The 26,817-nt window shown below is 40.5% G+C and overlaps 3 protein-coding genes across 3 annotated transcripts in view; 1 reads left to right on the top strand and 2 right to left on the bottom strand.

The window, feature by feature from the left end:
• The window catches only part of LOC119739089 (deoxynucleoside triphosphate triphosphohydrolase SAMHD1-like), a 32,611-nt gene extending 26,203 nt beyond the window's left edge, over positions 1 to 6,408 (top strand). The window contains exons 10-12 of the mRNA XM_038213923.1: positions 4,112 to 4,168; positions 4,497 to 4,710; positions 5,815 to 6,408. Coding sequence (XP_038069851.1) covers positions 4,112 to 4,168; positions 4,497 to 4,710; positions 5,815 to 5,991 — 448 coding nt within the window. The 3' untranslated portion in view covers positions 5,992 to 6,408. The remainder of the gene's footprint in view (positions 1 to 4,111; positions 4,169 to 4,496; positions 4,711 to 5,814) is intronic.
• A 13,523-nt stretch (positions 6,409 to 19,931) lies between these two features.
• LOC119739090 (uncharacterized protein K02A2.6-like) lies at positions 19,932 to 20,777 on the bottom strand. The gene has a single exon (XM_038213924.1). The coding sequence runs from the start codon at positions 20,775 to 20,777 to the stop codon at positions 19,932 to 19,934; it is 846 nt and encodes a 281-aa protein (XP_038069852.1).
• A 17-nt stretch (positions 20,778 to 20,794) lies between these two features.
• LOC119739091 (uncharacterized protein K02A2.6-like) lies at positions 20,795 to 23,239 on the bottom strand. The gene has a single exon (XM_038213925.1). It carries the CDS (start codon positions 23,237 to 23,239, stop codon positions 20,795 to 20,797), a length of 2,445 nt encoding a protein of 814 aa, XP_038069853.1.
• Positions 23,240 to 26,817: the final 3,578 nt, after the last annotated feature.

Raw genomic sequence — 26,817 nt, forward strand, 5'->3', positions numbered from 1 at the left:
AATTTCCAAGTGGGAAGAGCATATCAGACCTCCGTTGCCCTGGAACAGGTCAATTAAATTTGTTTACCTTATCATTTTATTCTTCAAAACTTCTGCTTTTGAAGTTGTGGTGGCTCTGACAGGAAGATTCTTGGCTCGGGTCCCACGAAACCAACGGAGAAGGGCCTCCTCGACATCTTCGAAAGGAGCAGTGCGAAATCTCTTTCGTGAGGGATCAAACTTTGAAGACTGAAAGTTTGACATGATGTTTTCTCAGTTCTTCAGGATGGTTGCCAGGGTACTTGAAACGATACCATACTGGCGCGCAAAATGAAGCCATTGCAGTTTAATCTTGACATGCAGTTGTCTTGATGGAGTATGATAAACGTATGGCCTCTCGGAAAAAAAATCCCCTCCTTATACATGTATTCCCAGTTGGTCCAGATTGATTGACACGCAATAACAAAAGACATGGTGTTATTCTTTCTTTTACGTATTTTTTAACAAGCCAACAATAGGGAGCAATTATGCACAGTGGGGCAGACTAAAGGCTATTCCTTACAATGTTAACACGTATCTTCTGAGCGCCCCCTATTGTCCGTTTGTAATAATCTAGAAATGTGGTACCGCAGTTTCAAATTCAAATTCAAACCCTGGTCATGCGAGGGAAACCGACGCGGGGGATTAGCGACTAGACCAGCGGTCCACTGCGCCAATTATCACAGTCCCATTGAATTTATTTTTAAAGATCAGCGAGATGAAATAACGTTGGGTTGAAGTCTTTACAAAGGTACATTGATGGGTGAAGCTTAAAAGCTGCAATGTCCGTAGTTTTGAAAAAATGTCATTGTAAATGACATTGGGTCGGCCAAAATCGTCGTAATAGCCCAAGTCTAGTTATGACCGTGCCCGTAATAACCAAATATTTCCCCATAGTAGTGTACACAAATTGATCGGGACTGGGATAATGTGCTCGTTTCATCCGGGTATCGTTATGACGAGCTCGTTATAACATGAGTCGACATAACAATTATGTTATTTAATGCGTTGGGTTTTTATGATTTTTTGACATGTGCGATTTCTCAATTATATTAAAAAGTTTTTCGTCGAGAAAAACGGCTTTACTAATGAAATTGAAAAATCTTTTGCTTCGTCACAAGAAGCAAATGACTTCCAGGGTTCCCGAGTTTTTATCGCCTTGCAATTTTAGGTAATTGTACCTGGGTAGTTGTTTTTTATATTTCAATTCAAATTATATATTTAATTATATCAATGCTAATAATAAAAATTGGTTTTTTTTCTGCTTTGTAGAATTAACCAAAAACACAGTAGTAGGGCCTACTGATATCCTGGACCAAAAAAACTCAAACTGACACAATTTGCAGTGCATTGTACAATATTTTATTAATACACAACCTGTACCAGGTCCGTAATCAAGACAATTGATTTTTTTTATTTGTGCTGCTTCTGGGTTTAAAATGACATTTTTGGTCCAGAAAACCCACAAAAAACATATATACAGTGTTAAAAATACCTGTTAGGAAATCTTTCTTCAGTTTTGATTTCAAGCAGACTCTCCTTCAATGTTCTCAATTTTGTTACAGCATCATTCATTTGTTCTGTTTCTGGGTTAAAAATGACATTTTTTGGGAAAAAAAAACAAATGCAGTTTTTAAAACTACTGATGAAAAAAATCTGCTTCTGTTTTGATTCCAAGTACCTGTACATGTAGACTTTTCTTCAGTTTTCTCACTTGTGATAGCAGAAACATAACTTTAACTGATTCCCCCCCCCCCCCGTTATTTTACTTACCCCAACAAATATCTTTCCACTCCAAATTGTTTTGGAGTGGGAAGATATGTGTTGGGGGTTATCTACCGTACAGAAAAAAATCAGAACGTGGTTATTTCCCCAACCCCTCCCCAACCAGAGGCTTGACTATTTATCGTCACTATTCGCGACTACAGAAATTCGATAGTCGCCCAGCACCCGATTTCACAAAGTGCTGCGACGCGTCGCAACTCGAGTTACGACGTGTAACACGTCGCAACTCGCGACGCGTCGTATCTTCCATTTCACGAAAGTTGTGATGTGTTGAACGCGTCGTCAGTTCATTGACAACGGCTTAAAACACGTCGCAAGTTACGACGTGTGTAGTGGTCATCGCAAAATAAGAAGAGTCATTTCTAAGCCAGTTTTATGCCATAAACATTACATTAACGAGATTATAATACCGAGCCAATGTGTGTAAAGTTGTAAATAGAAAATTCATTGAATAATTATAAATTAGACCGGAATATTAGAGTTGAAATTTCAAAGTAGCTATATACAGTCCAATGAGAGCTTGTTTTCCTTCAAAATTGCATCGCACGGCCGCCATTTTGTTTTACGTTTTAACAAATTTCGAGCTGAGATTAGAAGACTGTTTGTTAACTTGTACCAAATTTAACAAGCACCCACGTCAACTCGTACTGGAGTCAGCTCGTACCCAGTTTAAGTCGTAGCGGGGTCAACTCGTACCCACTTTTTATGGGTGGGTGGACCTATTGCTGTACGAGTTCAAGTTGTTTCTGCTTTATTTAGGCTTTTAGTTTTGCCTTTATTTGTTTGCCTGTTTGCTTTCAAAGTTAATGTTCAAAATTAAGAGGGTACAACTTGCCGGGTACGACTTGACTCCGTAACGAGTTGACAGGGGTACGAGTTGACGTCCTTGGTGTAAATTTTGGGGTACGAGTTGACTCGGGTACGAATTAGACTGGGAGTTGACCCGTTAGCCTACAGAGTGGCCTACCCTTCCCTTCATGCCCTTCTTTTTTGAGATTCATGAAGAGACACCTTTTTAATATCATTAAAAACACATTTTGAAAGTTACTCTTACTTGTGGAGGAACAGGAACCGTTTACCCTGCAGATCTGCTGGCCATGGTAGAGGTAGGAGAAACTCTGGAAATGCTGTTCTTTCCGCTTGAATTAAAAAGTAGAAGTTTACATATTTAAAGTACGATCGACAAGCGATCGACCACACACGTAACGAACAAAATCAGCTGTTTAATTCTTGTTACCAACACAATTACCTACTGTCCTTTGCGCGCACATGCGCAGTGCCAAAAACGATAAGGTCGATGGTTGTATCCACCATCTTGGAACAGCGCCCTCGAAAGTTCACTGGTGTTCACCCCCCCCCCCCCCCACACACACACGTTACGTACCTTGTGTGGACATTCCTTTGTTTTCGTGTAGTTAAGAAAACTCGGTACAAAAAATAACTTAACTTAAACTGTGAAAACTCTTTTAACCCAATTTTTTTTTCTATGATTCCCTATGTTGTTTCTCTTCATAAACCTAACCCAAAAATGCCTCTAAACCTGTTTTCCAGAAAGGGCAAAACGTTATGTGGACACGGCTTAGTCCACATAACGTTAACACAACCTGCATTATGTGGACATCTTTTGTTCACAAGTTCACATAGGGAATGTAAGACAAACTCACCCCCACACACACACCCACCCGTGTGTAAATGCCGGCAATCGTGGACGCCCCATTGTTTTGTACACGATTTGAGATCGTGGAAGTTCGGTCAATCGTGGACGTATTGTTTGCGCCCCAATACTTTTGTCCTACGTCCACAATTTCCGGTGTTTACATACTCACACACACGCACGTGTTTGTTTTACATACGCTATATATGTGGACATTCTTTGTTTTCGTGAAGTTAAGAAAAGTCGATATAAAAAAATAACTTTACTTTAACTGTGAAAACTCTTCCAACCCAATTTTTTTTTCTATGATCCCCTTTAGTGTTTCTCTTCAGTTTGCCACGGATAAACCTATCCCCAAAATGCCTCTAAACCTGTTTTCCAGAGAGGGCGAAACGTTATGTGGACACGGCTTAGTCCACATGACGTCAACACAACCTGCATTATGTGGACATCTTTTGTTCAAAAGTCCACATAGTGAATGTAAGACAAACTCACCCATACAAACTTTAAAGCTACTGCCTGTTCCCCCGTTCCCCCAATGTTGACAGATAATTAAATTAATAATTTAATTTTCGAAATGTTCCGATTTATCTTTAGTGGACTGAAATTAATTTCTGTCTTTCTCTTTTCTTTAAATTTTATTTTTTGATCTAGGCTTGTTGAAGCATTAGTGAAGGCAAACGATCACTTCTTGGTCAAAGGAAAGGAAGGGTGAGTAAAAATATCAACTTAATTTTCGAGATTTTTCAATGGGTTTAAGAGCGAATGCAAATTCGGTCGAAAGTGGTTTTGAGTATTCGAATACAAGGTTATTTTAAGAGCAAACGCAAATATTATGTCGAAAGCGGTTTTGAGCATTCGAATACAAGGTTATTTGAAAATGCATTGCTTTAAAATCGTCAAGGAGTTTTTAGAGTATTTTGCCAGGATTAAGGAAGGTAATGCCCCAATCATTACTTAGTAATTATTTCCACTTGAATGTATGAGTGTTAACTTTGTCCGTTATTTTTGGATTGCCTTTTTTATACACCCTGTACAGCAACATGTTGCAGATGTCGGAAGCGATCGATGACATGGTTGCCTACACCAACATGACCGACGACATCATCCTTCAGATCATGCGTTCCGATGAGCCAGCCCTGGCTGAGTCCCGTCACATTCTGGAGATGGTCCAGCGGCGTGAGCTGTACAAGTTCATCGGCAAGACTCAGCCCACTCAAGAGCATGACCATGGCATGGATTTTCGAAAGAAGGTAGGATGCCGGGCAATATATGACATCATAATGACGTAATCAGCTAATTATTACCTAACTATAAAAAATTATAAACTTATAACTTAGACTGAGCTATCTCGTTTTATGACGTCATCGTTATAATTATTATCTGTTACTTGAAGAAATGTACAGATGGTCCAAAATTAAACATATTGAAATAAATATGTAAATATAGGCTACGTCATAGGGCAAGGACAGTGTTGTCAGCATCAATAGGGGGAAACAAAGGACGAGTGAAAACCACAGAGGGTAAGATGGTCTGAAACAAATACTGTTGAAAAGCTTATACCTGGTTTAACGATAGTACATTGTAATAGTAAACTACAATGTATATGAGTGTACCTTCGAGCAGCGGCGCAGTGTAAAAATTTTCATTGTTTTCCAAATATGGTCATATTTTTTTTTCAATGGGCCAATAAGGCCAAGCTTCCATGTAATCCTCACCCCTACTATACACCACAAGCCTGTAGACTCCCATTGGCCAGACCCTAGCCACTCCGGAGCACGGAGTGTTGAAAGACAGAAGCCAAGATAGCGGTTGATGCCTTTGTGATTGGAGATCCGTGGCCAACCCGTAAGTGCCGCCGATCCCTTTGTGTCAACCCCTCGTGCCGCCCAGATCCCAGACAGGTTGTAAACAATCCCTGGCCATGTAAATGACCTATATCTTGTGCATGTACAGGCATGCCAGGGTTATCGACCTAGTAACACGTAATGTGATACAATTCTCATGGTGGTTCCACCGCGTAATTTTTTGGGGCTTGAAGCTCGAAGGGTTAATACTCGTGTGTGTCGCACTCGGTCTTGTGTGGGGCTGATTTTACTGTCTGATGATATGTGTTTGCTTTTTAAGGATTCGTAGATGCTGAGCAATTCACCATGTCTCAAGCTCTAAAATACTGTTTGAAAGTTGCTAATACAGCAAAAAAAACTAATGGGGCTAAAACTAACAATTAATTCTGAACTTAAGCTCATGCTGACGCTTGTTTACATAATGAAGCGGTGCAAAATTAATCCATTACCTCATACAGGCAGGTCACATTTGTTTCCTTCCGTAATTTTTTTTTCCATATCCGTCCACAGAATACAGTTCAAAAAATGGATACTATGGATCAGAATACAGTTGAAGAAAGGGATCCTATGGATCAGATAAAGGAAGACATCATTCAGGCTCAGAAACCCGAAGACATGGACGGTGAACCACTCGAGGCTGACCAGCTGATCATACATGTAAGAGCTGTATATCTGCTCTACACTTGACCGATAGAGGGTGCTATTTACCAATTTCTTTATTCCGGTCTTCCGTGTTTGTGTTTCTGGGTGATGTTAGTCCACTGATTAACCTCATGTAATATAAACTATGTCTTGGCCTGTTGAACACAAATTTATGTGACTATAAATATATCATAGATGCATTTGCGGAAGCGGCTATATTCCACAGTCTACACGAATTAGCGGACGGACTGCTTGTCGTAAAGGGACCGCCCATAAACTACGTACGCACGAAATGTTGACTATTTAGACCCCGTCCCCACCCCTGTACACACGTAGTGGTTCAACCGCACTGTACGTTTAATACAAAGCATTACGAATCTGCTATGCTACCCGGCTTAATGAAGCAGTTTTTTTTATTGGCGATTGTGTAGTTATTATGAAACTAGTACCAAACTAGTTAGCGCCAACAACTGTGTCGCCGTTGATTTTTTTTTTGGGGGGGGGGGGGGGTAAAACAATGACAAAGATGACAAAATACAACTCGGAAATAAATATGGCGATCACCGTGACCACCGTAAATGCTCAAATCCGAGTTGATTCACATCTGTAAAATTTATACAAATATTGCGTTTTCGACCAAAAGACACTGTTCAAAGTAACCACAAAAAAAATAGATCACGTTTAGAGAAGTCAGCTGTATGTTGCAGAGGTACGTTGTTTTGGAATATGATAAACACACTTGTCTCTAACTACGTGCGTAACGTACCTTGTGGACGACCCCAAATCAGCCAACACAGAGGGACCAGAATCGAGACCTTTTTTTTAGCGGTCATCGGCCTTGGTCTCGGGAGGGCTCAGTGCAGTAGCGTAGCCACGGGGGAGGGGGGGGGGCGACATCCCCCATGAAACCTTGTCGCCCCCCCCCGTCGCCCCCCCCCCCCCCCCCACGGAGATTTTGAGTTTCAAAAAAAAAATCATTGATCTACATGGCGCCCCCCCCCCCATCCCCATGAAATGATCCAGCCCAATGTATTACGTTCATTGCTTCATGACCGTTTTAGACCTACGCGACTGTACAGTTGTAATTTAAAAACTTCAAGACCTGCAGAAACTGATGGGCCCTGACTGACAACATTTTAGCGACTGCTTTTTTCAAGCTCTTGCATTAAAGGGAAAATACAAAGTCTTGCAAACATCAAAAAACGAAATGATCAAATTCTCACGAAATACCTTACTGGAAAGTTAGGGAATGACAGTCTAAATAAGCATCCAGTAAAATCGTGGCTCCTGGTGTGCTGACATTTTCCAAAAAAAAATTTCCAACGCTGGTCGACCGACCAACGTTGGAGAAAACTGTTTTTTTCCTTCAAAAACTGCTCCTATTTTTTCCTTATTAGTTATTCCGCATTTTCTTTACAATTGATTACACACCTTTGAAGGGGTACAAGCCTGCTATAGACTGATTCTCTGACTTTACAATTCCCCAAAGTCTATAAATTGCTCTGTTTCATATTAAGTGGGGTCAGGGAACCAGACTACAAGAACATGATTGGTTTTCTTGGTTTTTCCAGCATCTACAATCCCAAAACGTGCAACAAGTCAGTTTAACAATATTTGCTAGAACACAAATCCTCCAAATCCTTTTATGAAAATTGCAGCAAAGTCAAATGTTGTACAATCCCTTCAAGCTAGTTACATTCATTAAATATAAATCAACAGGGTAGGAAACTCATCCAAAATATTTATTTACTTTTTCAACCTTCCAATTCTTTATTTGGAATTCTGAGATTTTTTTTATTGTTCTTTAAGCTAATTGCTCAGTCTTGGTCTAAGTCTTGGTCTCGGTCTTGGTCTCTGCCTGCAAAAGTCTCGGTCTCGGAAGTCCGCGGTCTTGGTCTCGAATGCCTCAGTTTCAGTCTCAACCTTGGTCTCGGACATGGAGGTCTCGACGACAACACTGCCAGTAATATCACACTTCTTCCCGGAATATCATCGTAAAATAATACGAAAAAAAAATTGTGGGAAATCCCTCAGATTGTTGAATGTGTATGATCGTTTGTCCTTCGCGAAGGTCTAGCTATGAAGGCGTTGTCAGTCTTGATACTTGTAAAACTTGGTATGTGACCAAACAGGAACATTTGAAACTAATCTAAGACAGGCTAGATAACAGTCTGATTGTTTTTATTGTTTAAACATTCAAAGATGTTGACAAGATACATTTTGCATACTCTTCAGGGTGTCCCAAAAAGTTGTGCAAGCAGATATCCTTTAATTTCTCAAAAACTACTTAGCATGAGTATTTCATCTTGATGGAGCATATCGTCACCGTTTTCACGAAGAGCCACATATGTCGATTTTGAAGAAAAAGTGTTTTCCAGATAATCGCAAAAGAAGTTTATCATATTTTAAAACTGCAAAAAATACCACTTTGCAACAACTTTGTGAAGCAAGGAAACCATCACACTATTCTGTGTGAGCTGAATTTTACATGAACCCAGTAATAAGACTTAATTCAGCAGTTAATTAGTGAAAATTAATTAGTAAATATATTTGGCTCTTCGTGAAAACGCAAATTCAGGTTTCTATGGGCGGCCATTAGGGCAAAAAAGACAATCACAAAATTAAAGTTAAACAGAAATACAATAAAATCAAATGTACAAAATAAACAATAACGTACAATTAACAATGAAAATGTAGGACAACAAAATAAAGAAACCCAAAACAAAACTGAATCGTAAAAAAAATAAAAACACAAATTAAACATAACAAATAAACATTTGTGTTAAATGTACAATAAAACACAAATTAAACTAATCCCAAAATTACTGTGAGTCCCGCGTCGAATGTAAACCCCAAAATTACTGTAAGCCCCACGACGAATGTAAATCCCAAAATTACTGTTAGCCCTGCGATGAATGTATACCCCAAAATTACTGTAAGCCCCGCGTCGAATGTATACCCCAAAATTACTGTAAGCCCCGGCCGCGACGAATGTAAACCCCAAAATTACTGTAAGCCCCGCGACGAGTGTATACCCCAAAATTACTGTATTAGTCCCGCGACGAATGTATACCCCAAAATTACCTTAAGTCCCGCGACAAAATTGTAAACCCCAAAATTACTTAAAGCGGGGTACCAGTCTACATTGACTGGTATATACAACAACCCATCACTGCAGCGTGGCCGCGCTACATAGACTGTACACGTGCAACTTTTGCGTTTATTTGGAGGGGGCGTAATCATACACGAAGCCACTATGTTACATGTCAAGTCGGATGGAGGGGACATTTTTTTTGGGGGGGGGGGCAGCCACCATGATCAATTAATTTTGTCAGATTGGGCATTTTTTTCTTTTTTGAGAAGTGATTTATAGCTGAGAACATAGCAAGGATGGACTGATATGTGCAGGCCTAAGTTCAGGGAATAATTTCCATTGCTGGAAAATTCCAAGAAAACTTTCCAATTTGCCGCCGTGAAGTAAAGTTGATTTAACGGGGAATAAAATTGTGTTTTGTTATCAGCATCAGCAGGAGCGTTCCTCTTTCTTTTTACTTTTTGGGAAAGGAGTCAAATGATCTGAGGACCGAAGGCTCTGCGAACTGATGAACATTTTTGACTTTATCTTGCGACCAGCATGACTATAAGTCTTGTAAGTTGAAGGGGGAAATTCTGTTGATTTACACTGGTATGGATATCGGTACCAGTGTAGGCACATAATGCCTAGAGCGTATTTCAGAGACAAATTTGAAAAACGCGAATGCAACAAAGATCCATCCGACTTGACATGTAACATAGTGGCTTTTCATGTATGATTACGCCCCCTCCAAATAAACGCAAAAGTTGCACGTGTACAGTCTATGTAGCGCGGCCACGCAGCAGTGATGGGTTGTTGTATACCAGTCCATGTAGACTGGTACCCCGCTTTAAGTAATTTTGGGGTTTACAATTTTGTCGCGGGACTTAAGGTAATTTTGGGGTTTACATTCGTCGCGGGACTAATACAGTAATTTTGGGGCATACATTCGTCGCGGCCGGGACTTACAGTAATGTGTATACATTCGACGCGGGACTTCAGTAATTTTGGGATATATACATTCGTCGCGGGGCTTACAGTAATTTTGGGGTATACATTCGTTGCGGCCGGGACTTACTGTAATTTTGGGGCATACATTCGACGCGGGACTTACAGTAATTTTAGGGTATACATTCGTCGCGGGGCTTACAGTAATTTTGGGGTTTACATTCGTGGCGATACTTACAGTAATTTTGGGGTTTACATTCTTAGCGGGGCTTACAGTAATGTTGGGTTTAGTTTAATTTGTGTTTTATTGTACATTTAACATGAATGTGTTATTTTTTATGTTTATTTTTTTTAAATTTTTTACGTTTCAATTTTGTTTTGTTGTCCTACATTTTCATTGTTAATTGTACGTTATTGTTTATTTTTTTTTGCATTTTATTTATTTTATTTTTGCTAAACTTTAATTTTGTGATTGTCTTTTTTGCCCTAATGGCCGCCCATAGGTTTCCGACATATTGGCCCTTTCTGTTCAACGTGTATTTCCATAGGCGCGCGTGAGTACGCGCGCGCAGCTGAAAATGTAACAAAGATATGTGGCTCTTCGTGAAAACGCAAATCTCATTTGACCTACTTTTACGTATTTCCGTGCAATGGGTTTTGTACGCGTTCAAAGGGCCAAAGTGTATGTGGCTCTTCGTGAAAACGCAAAATTCATTTATCGAGATTTTGGCCCCTTGCAACATTAATGTAACTTGGAAATTAATGGTGTTTTGCTCACAGAAACATGTCAAAATGGTTAAGTACATTGTTTTAAAGCAAAATATTGAAAAAAATCAAAATCGAAAAAATGGTAGTTTTGACATATGTGGCTCTTCGTGAAAACGGTGACGATATATTATACTCTTGTGTATAATCATTTTTTTTTTAAATGCCATGGAAATCTGTTCATGTAAACCAGAGATCTAACAGATTGTAAAAGGCTGTGTGTTGTTTCACGTACCCATTCTACTGGGATTTGATATCAGTGCATCAAATTGTCATGGGCCTTTTCACTCTGATGAACAGTTAACTTTGTAAATCCCATCCCATTGGAATGGGTGAAAAACCCATATGGCCATAGCCTTTTCTGTTAGATCTCTGGTTTGAATGAACGGATTTTCCTGGCATTTTTACTGATTATACACATTAGAGTATAATAAATATGCTCCATCAAGATGAAATATGGCATATAGTTTTCGAGAAATTAAAGGTTATCTGCGTGCACAACTTTATTTTGGGACACCCTGTAAACCAATCTGTTAATTATATGAAAATCAACTTGTTTTTGGATAATCTGATAATTGCAGGTGCTTAGATTGGTCTTCATCTCAAAATCGAAACATCACTTCCAAGAAGTTACGGAAAAGCTATTCATTAATTCACTTGTTTTATTTTAAGGTTTGGGTTTTACTTTAAAAGATACTTGATATTCAGCCAAACTTTTGTATGATAACCAACAGGCTGTGCATATGCATTACGGCAAGGGTCCAGATAATCCGATCGACTACGTGAGATTTTACTCCAAGGCCAACCCCGACCAAGTGCTCCCAAGGGGTCAGGTAGGAAGCCTATAGAGAGAGAAAGAGACAGCCGTGTCCAAATTACTTGGCTACGGCTTAAATTTATACATGCTTCCAGTCATTAGAGGTCGGGCTTTTGGAAACAAGAAAACGAACATTAGGCCAAACAAAAATATTCGGTCTCTGGTCAGACCAAAGTTCCGGAATTGACGCGGCCACGCGGCTTTTTTTTTTTCTCTCTTTTTTCTTTTTCTTCAAGCTTGGATTGTTTAGACAAGGTGGGGTACTATTTTGCTTTTTTGGTGTCCTCATGTACATTGGTGTCCTCCATAATTTGCCTTGGTGCTTTCGATCATTTGCCTTGGTGCAATTTCCCATTCCTCGGTGCTCTTTGGTAAAAAAAAATTGAGGAGATGCGGAAATAGGGGACGCTGTTGAAGCTACCGCGGAACATTTTGGAGAAAAAAAAGATCGACGCGCATGATTAAAATCGACGCGCGCGCTGACCAGAGACCGACTTATTATTTTTTTTTGGCCTTAAACGTATATGGATCGACTGCGTCATGTTTCTAAATTCCCATTGTTGCATGCGTGAGGACTAGCGGTTACAATGAATAAGCAATGTACAGACATTCGACTTTTCTTCGGATCAGCTGATTTCCCAGTTTTTACCTCACAATAAGACATGCATGCCATTAGAAATAAAAAAAAAAATACCCATAGTGTCACTGTAAAGCTTAATGGGCTGTTAGACTAGGTTTACACTATGTTCCCGGTGGTCACGGCAGCACCGTTTGCCCGAAATGTAGTGCGCCGTGGGATTTTTGCATTTTTTTTCTCCGTTGTCAAGTTTTGTTAGGTCCTGCTAAGTTTTCTCACGGTCTATCATGATAAATGTGATGGGCCGTGGGGGAAAGGGGCTGCTGAGTCCCGGAGGCTCAAAGGCGCACTACGGTTCGGCCCGCGGTCTACCACGGATGCCAGTTCGTTCCCTCCCGGCCTGTCGCGTTCTGATGGGGTCCCTCTGGGGTCCCTCACGTTCTTCACGTTCTAATCGAAGTCTGACACGTTTTTCGCGTTCTGTCTCCCAAGCAATAGCAATCATTGTATGCTTTTATACTCCCTCCCAGACCGCGCTCGCCGTATCAGACCGTAGTAGAACGCAACGCACCGCATCGCACCGGGCCTGTAAACCGTCACACATCTGGACGCGCCGTGATTGAACGCGACGAAACAGCTACCGTACACCCTAGCTTGCCTTGAAACGTAGAAAAACGCGACAAAACGCACAGCAACCTTGACAAAACGCCTGCTAAAGGCGGCAGAACGTGACAAAACTTGAAAGAACAGGTGAGAAGCTGCAGGAAATGCACATGATGGTTCCCATCTCACTACGGACCGTTTCCAAGTTTTGTTACGGCCTATTACGTACTGTCACGTTTTGTTGCGTTCACCCCGTTTTCTACGGCCTACTACGTTCTCCACCGTGACTGCCGTGGCAAAGTTTTTGACAGTTTAAAAATCTGGCCCGGCATCCACGGCAATCACGGACTGTCACGTTTGCCCATCCCGTCCCCCGCTTTGTCTCACGTCCATACTGTTTTGTCCACGGCGGCCAGAAACGTGATTGCCGTGGCCGCCGGGAACATAGTGTAAACCTAGCCTTACTTCCCAGTTAACATGCCTGGAAGTAAGAAATGCCAATAAGCAATAAACAGGGTGGTCCAAAAAAAAGTTTACTCTTTTTCAGAGGCAGATTTCTCAAAATTGAAAAGACATGTTGGAATTCTTTCAAGATATTCCTAAACTACTACAAGATCTTGGTCGTTTTATATAGGCTCAACATGTTCTAATGTCAAAGATGTATTCGCCGGCTGATGTAATCCTGCGCTGCCCTATAGTTCAGGCATTAAAAAAAATTGTGTCATTCTTCTTGAAGCTGCTGGATTCGCAGATGTTAATACCTAAGTGTTTCGCTGAGCAGCATATCCGTGTCTACTGCAAGCGACGTGACGACCCGGAATACATCAAGAAGGTTTCTAAGTGTTTCCAGAGCTGGAGGGACGGGTACGAGAACAAACACACGGTGCAGAAGGTAAAGTATAGGAATTCACATTGTACATAGTCATTTAACCTTGCTGCGCTAAGTTTGGTAATATCTGAAGACTACACTACATTCAGAAGCCATTATTGAGTTGGTACTCACAGGTCAAAAATGCACCCTCATTGCTTCTTTGACCAGTAGAATGATTCAACTTTGTCCTAAATACATGTGCACCTCAAAATTAAGAACACGTGTGTGTCAGCCACCCAGTGGCATAGCCCCGGGGCCGGGTTGTGGGGGTATGTGCCCTCCACAAATTCAAATCCCCCGTCCCCCAACTTGGTGTTTTCCCACCCCAACAAATCTGATATTGCCCCCCAGAAAACATAGTGCATTATTTATATACTGAATATATATTTCTATATCAGTGGGATGTAAATGTATGCCTAATATGAATAGAATAAAACAAAGATAAGAAAAGGGGGGGGGGTGGGGAAAGAGCACCCCAAGTTTCAAGTGAGGTCTAGCCCCCCAGAACTTTTCTGAAATACTGCGGCCAGCTGGCCAGTTGGCCCCTGAAAATTTGGGTCAGAATCCGTTCTTTGTGCCACCTCGTTAGATGCTGATGCCCCCGCCCCCCAACTGAAAAAATCCCAGCTACGCCATCGGTGCCAACTCACTGATGGTAATTTTAATGGAGGTTCTGGTTCAAATCCTGTTTGTCAATTTTTGTTCAGTTCCCAACTAATTTTTTTTAAACCCTCTGTTCTTTTCAGAACCTCACAAGCTCACAAAAAAGGAGAGATTTGTTACATGGTTCATCTTTTTACTAAAAAAACTTACTGACCTAATTGCTCAAAAATTGGATGAACATGCCAGTCAATTTTTTTTGTTTTATCTGTTTTATATTACAGGCCGGCAATGTGCTTGACTCCGAGTTGACCGCAGAAGTGTCGCCGACGGGAATGTCGACCACGGATGTTGACTGGTCGAAGGACCAGGGGACGCCGAAGAAAAATCCTACAGAGAATCGCCAACCCGGACCTCCAGAAAAAAGAAGGAAGTATTAATTATGAGGACTGAGAATTATGATAGAAATGGTTTCCTATCGCAAGCCACACAAAGCAGCAGGAGACTGTCATGTACAATCTAGTGTTGTAGTCCAGGTCATTGGATCACAAGTCTTCACAAATCAGTCACAAGTCGGACGCTTCTACCGTATCTTACAAGCTTTTCAAATGAATCGTGACAAGGGCATTCCTTTGTTAATTATTAGTCATCCCCTATAACTTGTGACCACACTTGTGATGTACTTGTGACCAGATTTATGATGCACTTGTGGTCCACGTAATGTGCAGTGGCATAACTAGGCTTAGAATTCTGATGGGGCACCTGGGAGTGCACACATTTTTCAAAAGTGGGAATCTGTGAAAGCAATTAAAGTGATATATATGTTTGTTCAAGTCAAGTCTGCATGTTGAGTGTTTTATGGTGTAGATGTCTCTATGAACAAGTTAGTTGGTACTTATAATGACTTTAACTACATGTACAGTCCTTTTACAGTTGTCATTGCCCTTTCGATACGGTTAAGATGAAGAAATCAATGACATTTCTAAACTTTCTTGCCTGGTGAAAATACACAACACCTTTATGTAGTTTATGACGACCAGTGCAGTGCCAGTTGGAAACTGCTTAGCCTCCGGTAGACCCGCATATGTGGCAGTATAGAGTGCAGTCCTCGTATAACAGTGGGCCATATCTACCCTCCTCTTCAAAAAAATGGTCGAGGTCCACCTCATTGTTGTGTGATCTGAGCTCATACAGCGATTTGCCCATGTGCTAACCTGTACATATGGTGCGGTATAGAGTGCAGTGCCTGTTCAAAATTTGCAGCAGTACTCGGCGCAGTCTCTATATACACGTTTGTATGGTCAGGTCCCCAAAAAAATGCAGCTGTGTTGCAGCTTCTTTGAGAATTAGGCCTAACTGCTCATCTAAACAATTTCAAACTTGACACTGCACATTCTGGAGCCCTGAGCAATACACCTGCCAATTTCAACTTCATACAGTGCCCAGTTCTCGACATAATCGAAATACATACACAGATATACAGAGGTTCCTGGAATTATTGTTAGATAGAGTTAGACAGTTAGATTAGATAGATGATGTAGAGGACGGTAAATAAACAAAATAAGTTTGTCTATGTTACCCAAAAGCAGCTCTGTTTTTTTTATATTTAATACACAACCAATATTAGTGATGCAAATAAATTTTTTAGTGATGCAAATACATTTTGTTAAACAACTTTTCTCAGAAACCAGGACCTTTTCTTGTTTTAATATTAAAAAATTATTTCAGCTTTTTATTAATTATAGTAATTGTACTGAATTTATCTAATCACTGCTGGAATTAAAATTTTAGTGATTTAAAACTAGAAGGTAGATTTAGTAGTAAATTTTAGTGATGCAAATAAACTTTGTAGTTTGAATCTAACCTTTTTGCAGAGCAACACTTTTAACTTGCTTCAAAGAGAACAAAGGAACTCATCCTAGTATTTTAAAAAAACATCTACTACACGTTCGGAAATACAATTTTGGTTCTATTTGGAAAGTGTAGTTAGGGTAAATACAAACCGTTTTTATTTAGAACGTGTACGTTCAGTTGGTTTTGTTTCACATAACTTTCTCATTTGACCATAGAACAGTGTCCATGAAATGAATTTTCATGGTAGCTCCAACAGCGCCCTCTATTGCCGCACCTCCTCCCTTTTTTTTTTTACCAAAGAGTAACAAGGAATGGGAAATTGCACCAAGGCAAATGATCGAGGGCACCAAGGCAAATCATGGAGGACACCAAAAAAAAGCAAATTAGTACCCCACCATGTCTGTTCAATCCAAGCTTGAAAAAAAAAGCTTGTCGCCGCATCAATTCCGGAACTTTGGTCTGACCAGAGACCGAGTATTTTTTTTTTTGGCCTTACTAAGCTTTTTTTCACCATGCATGGTTAAAGGCCTATACTTATAGTAAGTCCATTAGGTAGGTGATAATTGCTGTCAAAAGTGGGTGTCCTTTTTTTAACCACCCTGTACTTTAATGTAACTCCCGTAAATACCATTCCTGGTAATTACGTAGGTTTAACATTTAGACACCGTCATTCCTTTGGGGTGTCTCAAGATTGATTGTACTACTCAGTTTTTTTGTTACGGTGGGGTTACAAGCTAAGTTTGGTTTGCTATAATATTTAGTGGTTAAATGATTAAAGGCCTATACTGATTGATTGTACTACTCAGTTTTTTTTGTTACGGTGGGGTTACCAGCTAAGTTTGGTTTGCTGAAATATTTAGTGGTTAAATGGTTAAAGGCCTATACTGATTGATTGTACTACTCAGATGTTTTTGTTACGGTGGGGTTACCAGCTAAGTTTGGTTTGCTGAAATATTTAGTGGTTAAATGGTTAAAGGCCTATACTGATTGATTGTACTACTCAGTTTTTTTTGTTACGGTGGGGTTACCAGCTAAGTTTGGTTCGCTGAAATATTTAGTGGTTAAATGGTTAAAGGCCTATACTGATTGATTGTACTACTCAGTTTTTTTTTGTTACGGTGGGGTTACCAGCTAAGTTTGGTTTGCTGAAATATTTAGTGGTTAAATGGTTAAAGGCCTATGCTGATTGATTGTACTACTCATTGTTACGGTGGGGTTACCAGCTAAGTTTGGTTTGCTGAAATATTTAGTGGTTAAATGGTTAAAGGCCTATACTGATTGATTGTACTACTCAGTTTTTTTTGTTACGGTGGGGTTACCAGCTAAGTTTGGTTTGCTGAAATATTTAGTGGTTAAATGGTTAAAGGCCTATACTGATTGTTTGTACCACTCAGTTTTTTTGGTTACGGTGGGGTTACCAGCTAAGTTTGGTTTGCTGAAATATTTAAATGAAATTCAAAACATTCCAGGAGGGGTTGAAAATTATGTTGTTGTTTTTTTCTGAGATTTTTTGTGTGCAAATTCCAAGGCTTAGTCACATGGAAATTGGGCTTTTCATACCCAACTTCTCCCTTTCCCGGTATATAATTCATTTTCAATACTATTTGTCTGAAAAAAGTGCCTTATTCCCAAAATTATTACTAAACAAACAAAACTGAGAAAAGAATTGTCAGTTTTATGAAAATCAGGCCTCAAAAAATGATTTTCAATATTTGTTTTAATATTTTTTTGAAATTTTGTTAAACAAGTTTTCTCAGAAACCAGGACATTTTCTTGTTTTAATATTAAAAAATTATTTCAGCTTAAGTTATTAATTATAATAATTGTACTGAATTTATCTAATCACTGCTGGAATTAAAATTTTGGTGATTTAAAACTAGAAGGTAGATTTAGTAGTAAATTTTAGTGATGCAAATAAACTTTGTAGTTTGAATCCAACCCTTTTGCAGAGCAACACTTTTAACTTGCTTCAAAGAGAACAAAGGAACTCATCCTCGTATTTTAAAAAAACATCTACTACACGTTCGGAAATACAATTTTGGTTCTATTTGGAAAGTGTAGTTAGGGTAAATACAAACCGTTTTTATTTAGAACGTGTACGTTTAGTTGGTTTTGTTTCACAGAACTTTCTCATTTGACCATAGAACAGTGTCCATGAAATGAATTTTTCTGAGGAACACATTTTGTGCAACCTTTTACTTTTCTTAAATGAACATGGTGAGTCCAAAAAAAACCCGGAACCCAAACCTCCAAAAATGTATTTCACATTTTAAAAAAAAATATGTAGCACCACTAATAATAATGACCGGAAAGCCAATTTAATCAGCTACTTGTAGATGAAAAAAAATACTGAAATTGCTCAATCCGTTCAAAGAACATCACCATTCAAACGCAATGACCCTAAACCTGTTTCGTCCAAAAAAGGCAATTTATTGTGTATTCTGACTGTTTGGAACAACAAAGAGAATGACACAGAATACTTGTTTCAATTGAAACAACAACTGTCAACAACTGTAGTAGCCTATACACAATAACATCTTTATTAACAACCCTGGTTAGGCAAATACAATATAATTAATGAATTTTTTTGTAAAAGACGGGCCTTCAAAAGGACTTTGTTGAGTATGTTTAATTGCGGTATTATCACTACTGATGTTTAAAGACAATTGTGATGACGATTCTTGAAATCGCCTTTTTGGACGAAAGAAGTTTCATGTTTAAATGGTAATATTCTTTGAACGGATCAAGTAATTTCAGGATTTTTTTCATCTAAAAGTAGCATATGAAATTGCCTTTCCAGTCATTAGTTTTGGTGCTACACATTTTTTCAAGTTAAAAAATGAAATATAATTTTGGGGGTTTGGGTTCCGCTTTTTTGACCCACCGTGTATGAAAACTACCCTTTTTGGTTAATTTTATTCAAAAGTGCACTTCTTCAAACATTCAAAATTGTCCATGCTTTCCTGGACAACTGTGGGCGCTGTTGCTTTGATGTCGTTTCAGGAAGACAGTACTGCTCAGTAGTAAAGTTTAGGAGTTTTCTGTGCACATGTGAACCCAAAAATCTGCTCATTTAAAATATCTGTTTGAAAAGTTTGCTCATTGGCTTACTGCAAATGTGCTGACGACAACAAATTTAATCACTAAAGACAAAAAAAAAATATTTTCACAGTGCTAAAATTGATGTAACAACTCCGGAGGACATAATTTTTATTAAACTACAAATCTTTGGCCAAAAATCTGCAGCTGTACTTCAGATAGGAAGTACTCTGTCTTTCCAGGGCCCAAATTTGAAGTGCCTATGTTGGCCGATTTCATTATGTAACTGCTAAAAACACAACTGGTCTAGGCACAGCACACGTAAAGCTAAATTCGCTATTAATCAAAATTAGATACCCTGCCCCCAAAATGCAACTGGCTGTATCATTAATGTTGTTGTTAGGTTACTGGTTTAAGGTTGATAAGAATTGACAAGATTGCAGAGACTCACCATTTGGGGTTCACCATGCGGGCCACCATGTTTGCACATCTTTTATTCATGAGTGCGTGTACTTACAGAACGTACAGTTCATGTCATGGAACGTACAGTCCGAAGGCCTGTTATAACATCTCCCCTTTTTTCTAAAAGAAACAAACTGGTTAATAAACAACAATGTGAATATAAATTCCAAGAACTGGAATCAATTGAAAAGTTCAAATCCTTGAGTTGAGAGATTTGAGAGTCTCTGTGACTAAAATAAAGTTGCTAGTGTTCAGCTTAATGTTCAGATGAGATGAGGTTTCTTGCAGATCTAACACGTTACAGTTCTATGTCCAATAAAAGTTGATTACTGTAATTTCGCGTCTCAGTGTTGATTCTGATTCATTTGGTGCTTATCTAAATGCTAGTTTGTTCTCTTTTGATTAAGTGTGTGACTGGTCTAGTTTTGAGACCAATGTAGTCCTTGTGCCAAACTGGTGGACGGGTAACTCGAGTGGGTCGAGATTCAGCTGGTTGAGGATCCTTGGTCTCCTTGCATGATGTTTGGATGTCAAGAACTGGATCCAGGGATGGTTTGGGAAGAAGAAAGATATGACGTCTGTTTCGACGGTACTCAGTGCCGTTGATGTTGATGATGTAGGACAGTGGAGTCCCAGCCTGACGTACAACTTCACCTTCTGGGCTCAGCTGTCCTTTGGTTCGGATCTTAACCTTGTCTCCAGGCATCAAATCATCCAGCTGTCTTGCACCGTGTCGCTTGTTGAAGGTTTGTCCGCTTTTCTGTTTGTTCATGTTGTCTGTAGCCTTCAGCTTGTTGTGATCTACCTTCTTAGGCTGCAGATTACGAGGCAGGATTGGAAGTGTGGTGCGAATCTCCCTTCCCATTAGGAGACTGGCTGGACTCTGGCCAAGGCTAGGCAGAGGAGTGGACCGGTACAGCATCAAGGCGCGGACTGGATCGTCTTGGCTTAACAGTCTCTTGGCAATGTGTACAGCTTTCTCTGCTTGTCTGTTGGCCTGTGGGTAATAGGGACTGGAGGTGATGTGTTGGAAGTTGTACCCACGAGCGAATTGGTCAAATTCACCCAAAAACTGTGGACCATTGTCAGTCACCACCACTTCGGGAATACCATATCTAGCAAATGTTGCCTTGATGAAGTTTATCACAGATTTGGCTGTTGTCGAGTGGAGGTGATGTAGCTCTATCCATCGGGAATAGTAGTCTACCAGCACAAGGTACATCTTCCCCTTCACCTCGGCTAGGTCGCAGGCAATTTGCTGCCATGTGGTGTGGACATGAGTGGTTCGGCGCGTTGCGATGGTTGCATATCCTGGCAATGCGGGCAAGACTGGACATACTGGGCTATGTCAGTGCTCATACCAGGCCACCACAAGGCTTGATTGGCTCGAAGTCGGCTTTTTGAGACGCCTTGATGACCCTCATGGATTCTCTGCAACATTTGTTGTCTCAGGCTCTGTGGAATCACAATGCGGTCACCATATGTGAGGATACCACCGACTAGGCTGATCTTGTCTTGGTCATCCCAGAACCGTTTCAACTCTGGGTCGACATCCTTCTGGTACTTAGGCCATCCATCTTTGACGTGAGTGATGACTGCACTCAGGGTACGGTCGTGACTGGTCTCTAAGGCTATTTCGACCAGCTTTGCATCAGATGCTGGCCACTGGGTTGTGATCAAGTGGACATGTGCTTCGATCTCGCCTTCAAGATCTTCATCTGGTTCGGCCACTTTATCTCGCTGGAGAGGAGCTCGCGAAAGTGCATCGGCCACAACCAGGTCCTTACCAGGGGTGTACTCTGCTTCGCAGTTGTATCTCATCAGCCTCATCAGCAGTCGTTGGCATCGGAGAGGGGCATCACATAAGTCCTTTTTGTTGATTAGGGACACTAGGGGTTTGTGGTCTGTCTGGAGCGTCACTCGAAGACCGCGGAGATAGATGAAGAAACGCTCACATGACCATACAGCAGCCAGTAGCTCCTTCTCGATCTGTGCATATCGTTGTTCAGCACGTGTCAGGCTTCGGGAACAATATGCTACTGGTCTCCAGGACTCATCTTCCTGCTTCTGAAGGATGTAACCACCAATGCCGTAACTGCTGGCATCAGCACTGACCATCGTTGGCTTTGTTGGGTCATAGTATGCAAGCGTCGGGGCTGTAGTTAGCAGTGTCTTGAGGTGTCTGAAAGCACTGCGTTGTGCTGGACCCCAAGTCCACTCTGTGTCGCCTTTCATCAGAGCATTAATCGGTGCTGCCACTGTAGCTGCATGGGGTATGAAACGAGATAGCCAATTCACCATCCCCATCAGTCGTTTGACTTCCTCCTTCGTCGTAGGTGGCAACATCTGGAGGATTGCATCAAGTTTAGCAGGATCAGGGTGAATTCCATGCTTATCGAGACGATGGCCAAGGAAGTGCACCTGCTCTTGCGCAATTTTGCACTTGTCCTTATTAAGCTTCAGCCCAGCTCCTTGTAGAATTTGCAGTACATGACGGAGACGTGCGTCATGTTCCTCTGGTGTCGCACCCGTGACAAGAACATCATCCATGTAGACGACAACTCCTGATAGATTGACCAGCAGATCACTCATGATTCTCTGGTACAGCTCAGGTGCCGATGTGATGCCAAATGGCAGGCGATTGAAGCAGAATCTACCAAATGGTGTGATGAATGTGGTTAACTTCTGGCTGTCAGGGTGGAGCGGAATTTGCCAAAACCCATGCTTGGCATCGAGGACAGAAAATAACTGGGCACCGGCAATTTTACCCAGGACCTCTTCCAAGGTAGGTATGCTAAACTGCTCCCTGGCCACGGCTTTGTTCAGCATTCGTAGGTCAACACAGACTCTGATGTTTCCATTTTTCTTTGGAGCGATCACGATCGGGGCGCACGAATCAGTTGGTTCTGTGATGCGCGTGACGATTCCTTGTTTCTCCATTTTGTCTAGCTCTGCCTTGAGTTGGGGGTGCAAGGGCAGTGGGATTCGACGAGGGGCATGGACACAGTGCGGTGTAGCGTTTTCTGTCAGCTTTATCTTGACTGGTGGGCCTTTTAGGCATCCGGTTCCCTCATAAACATCATCATCATTTATCATGGTGTACACACGCTGCACCAGGTTAAGGGAAACACAGGCATGTTTTCCCAGAACTGGCTCACCATCACCAATGATAAGAAAAGTCAGGATATGGTACTTGCCCTTGACTTCACATGATAGGCGTTTCTGTCCTCTTGGCTGGACTTTTCCGCCGAAGAAACCGCACAGACGGGTTGTAGTCGTAGACTGCAGGGTCGGGTTGTGGAGCTTCAGGGTGTGGTAAACATGTAGTGGCAGTATGTTTACCTCGGACCCAGTGTCAAGCAAGAAGTTGATGGGCTTTTTCTCAACAAGGATGGTCTGGCGCCAGGAAGTGTGTGATGGGGCACTTTTACTGGATACGGAGCCTACAAAGAACTCAGTCTCATCGTCAGATGAAGTCGGTGCCATCACAGCTCGCGTGTGTTTAGGTTTGGATCGGCAAACCCGGCTAAAATGTCCAGTTTTGTGACAGGACTTGCACTTCTGGCCTCTAGCAGGGCATGTAGCATGACTTGGGTCGTATCCGCAATTGGGACACCTGGCCTGGTGGGTGTTGGGTTTGGTCGATCGATTGTGGGGCATCTTCTGTCGAGGTTTGGGGTGCATCGCGTGAACAGCAGCTGTATTGTGTGCTCCTTTAATTTCACGGAGATCTTTGGTGGCTGTCTCTAGAGTTTTTGCAACATCCAGGGCTTTTCTGGAAAGTGAGGCTATCCTTAGCCAGAAGATGTTTCTGAACATACTCACTTCGGAGGCCACAGATCAGGCGATCACGCAAGGCGTCATCGAGAAATGTCCCAAACTGGCAGGGGCTGGCAAGATCGCGTAGTGCAACAGCATACTGAGCGATGGACTCATCCATTTGTTGTTCGCGTTTGTAAAATCGGAAACGCTCTGCTACAACTAGACGCTTTGGGCCGTAGTGTGATACAGTCGTTTGACCGGTTCCGCAATCGCAAATCGTCTGAAGCGTCTTGTGGCGAAAAAACGCGCTTTCACAGGAAGCTACCTATCTATAAATATGCGCAAATTACTCACCTACTTCATGATATGAATAGTTTTCTGCGATCGTTTGAAAGAGAAATTTGCCAGGACATTTTGTAGAGGTCGGTGCTTTGACCGGTTCCGCAAATGTTTTCCGGTTTCGCAAACGGCGCCCTCTGTGAGACTGGACTGAAAATATTCCTTGTTTACTGGCCAAATTTAGATCGTTTTTTGCCCCCAAATCAGCCAAGAAAAGATGTGGATTATATTTCCCTGTGAATGAGCCAAGGTCTGCACATTATAATGCGTCCAAATTTACAAAATGTAACTCCATGAAGTTGTTATGGTTCGTTGGATCTTTGTTTTCGTTAATATAATTATTTGACTTGCTTCAATCTGTAATTTCTTCTCATTGTCTTCTCTCCACAGGTTTCTTCAGGCTTGCGAGCTACAATGCCAAGGGCACTTTTGAGAAATCCTTGGTTTCATTACCAGAAATGATAGAATAATAATCATAATAATCCAATTAAATGACTTTCTAGCTTTTTGTGCATTCTGTCAATCATCTTGCAATCACTAATATTTTTCTTTTTTGTTGTCTTATTCTTATTTAGACACACTCTGACTTTGGATAGAACCAGACACAAACCTTGTACCGAATTGCTCCAGTTGGTTGTTTTTTTCTCACATAAGCACAGACCAGCTATTTATGAATTTGAATTAATATTTTCTCCAGGATCATTTTAATTCCTATGACACTTAAGGAAGTGACTGCATGGCTGGATGAATTGGAACTGAATCATTGTCTGCAGGGGAGCACTGTTTATTAATATTATTTGTTTATTTAATTATTATTATTTATTTACTTTTGTTTATTCCCTCACCCTTTTTTTTCATTTTACTTTTTTTTTTTTGGGGGGGGGAGTGTTTCAATTTGTTCAGGGTAAAAACACAATATGCTTAATTTTGTGTGCACCAACATCCAGTAGGGGGAACCTGGGGGCCGGGAGGGGAGGGGGAACAGGCCTCAGCAGGCCAGATACATACAGGCCACATACATATTGTTTCACATTCAAATTAAATTTCACAAACAAATTAAAACAAATTGTTAAAAATGTCATAAATCCTATGGCTGTTTCATAGCAATGGCAATTTCTAATTATAATGTCGTTGGAAAGTTAAAGAGAGGGTTCAGTTACTCCTCATACCTTGTTGCACATATTAACTTTGTACGTGTACCATGCTTGGGCAACTGTATTAGCAAACCTCATCTACCGTTCGGTGATGCTCTTAAAAGAAAATGTCAACACATTCATCACGTACATACCGATAACCCTTTCAATATATTGACATGTGATACCAGCATGTGTAAAATGTAAATGTAATACAAAACTAAAGCACTCAAGAAGCTACCCCTTTTAAATCCAAAATTATACCTGTCATATAAATAAATGGTGATGAATCACAGAAATAGACATGTTCTGTAGGTTTTTCATGCAAAGTAGCATAGTTTTTAAAACACCTCACTTCTCTTTAACATGTACTGGTTAATAAAAATGTATGTAATGCCTTTAAATTTATTGCCTTTATGGCACCTGCATGTCTGTTTAATTGTTATACACAAATAATTTAAGCACTCCAGAGTCCAGAAGCTAGCACTATACAAAAAAAAAGAACTTGTCACATAAATAAATTAATTCAAAGGAATGGTGATGAAGACACACAGCTACATGTACTTTCACTATAATATTCAACTTCTTCTTGACCTTCACAGGTAAAACTGAAAAAGATGTGCTGATGGCCTCTTATGTCCTATCTTCTTTGTCTTTGGCATTGTCTGTATGAAACAGAAATTTTATATAAATCATTTAGTTTATGACCAAGTTGAGACAAAAATGAGAAATGGTTTAGAGTATTTGACAAATTTTGTGCTCCAAGAAAACAATCAAAATTTGTGTCTCTGTACTGACGAGAGACTGGTCTTCATTATGAAATATTAGTTGACCTATTTTTCTTTTTGTTTTAAAGGGTAAAGAGTAAGGTTAGGACCCACCGAAAAAGGATAATTTTATATTTACTAAATTACTGGAAATGTCCTTTGGGTTAGAAACACACCTGCGTTTTATTTTCCATATTATTATGCACTATTTTTAATTGTTCCCCACAAACCTCACCTCCTAGCCTGGGCTGACTCATGCACCCTGGATGTGGAGAGTTGTAACTCTAAAATGAATCCAAACCCCTGGGGCACAACCGCTTCAACACCAAGTATGGGGTGAATTTTTTTAGAGCAAAGGAAAAATGTTTAGTGGGAATTTTGCTCACTATAGAAAGATTTTTGTATTTTAAATTTTGAAGTCCACATTTTTTTTATCCAAAACCTACAGTGCTGTCCGGAAGCTGGACAGAAACAAAATCATCTTGTTTCAATTTCGTTTTCAATTTTGCACTGAACACCCAGAAATGATCATCAAATTCGACATTTTTAAACAAGGGTTAATAGAAATTATCAATTTCTTTGTAACTTGTAAGTTGTAAAAAAAAAAAAGAAGATTCATGCCAAAATAAATAATGTGCGCCGCGCTGGGGGGCCGCCATCAACAATACTTGTCATCAATAGCAGCACTGGTTAATACAGTCACACCATGGCCAGTGTATTGTATAGGCAGTATGAATGCGTTTGCGGAACCGGCCAAACGACCAGCAGTTACTCTGGTGGGTATAGAAAAACAAATTCAAAGACTTCAAATCTTATATTTGTATGGTGGAATAATGAATAATTTCCGAACAAGTTGACTCTATGGCCATGATTTAATTCCCCTGAACAATCGTGTAGCACTAGCAGGCCGACAAACATGAAATCACGCTTCCGTGCGCGTTCCATTTCGGCAGTTCGTTAACGGCAAGTGACGGTCGTAGGGGATTTATTTTTAAATGCAAGTGAGTATCCTAAAACTAAAACCATTTTTGAAAAGTAGATTGAATAACCTTTCCATCGGTACCAAAGTTTAAGTCCTTGGCGTTTTCGTCTTCCTGAAAACGAGAGCTAGTTTTCCGAAATTGCGGAACTGGTCAAATTGCGGAACCGGTCAATTGACTGTACAAGCATATCACAGAGTTCTTTGAAGCTCTTTGCAGACACTGCAGTTGGTTCAGCTAAGCTTTTTACAGTCTTGTAGACAGTAGCACCAACTGCACTC

This window comes from Patiria miniata, unplaced genomic scaffold, assembly GCF_015706575.1.
Source record: "Patiria miniata isolate m_02_andy unplaced genomic scaffold, ASM1570657v1 HiC_scaffold_30, whole genome shotgun sequence".
NCBI classification, from domain to species: domain Eukaryota; kingdom Metazoa; phylum Echinodermata; class Asteroidea; order Valvatida; family Asterinidae; genus Patiria; species Patiria miniata.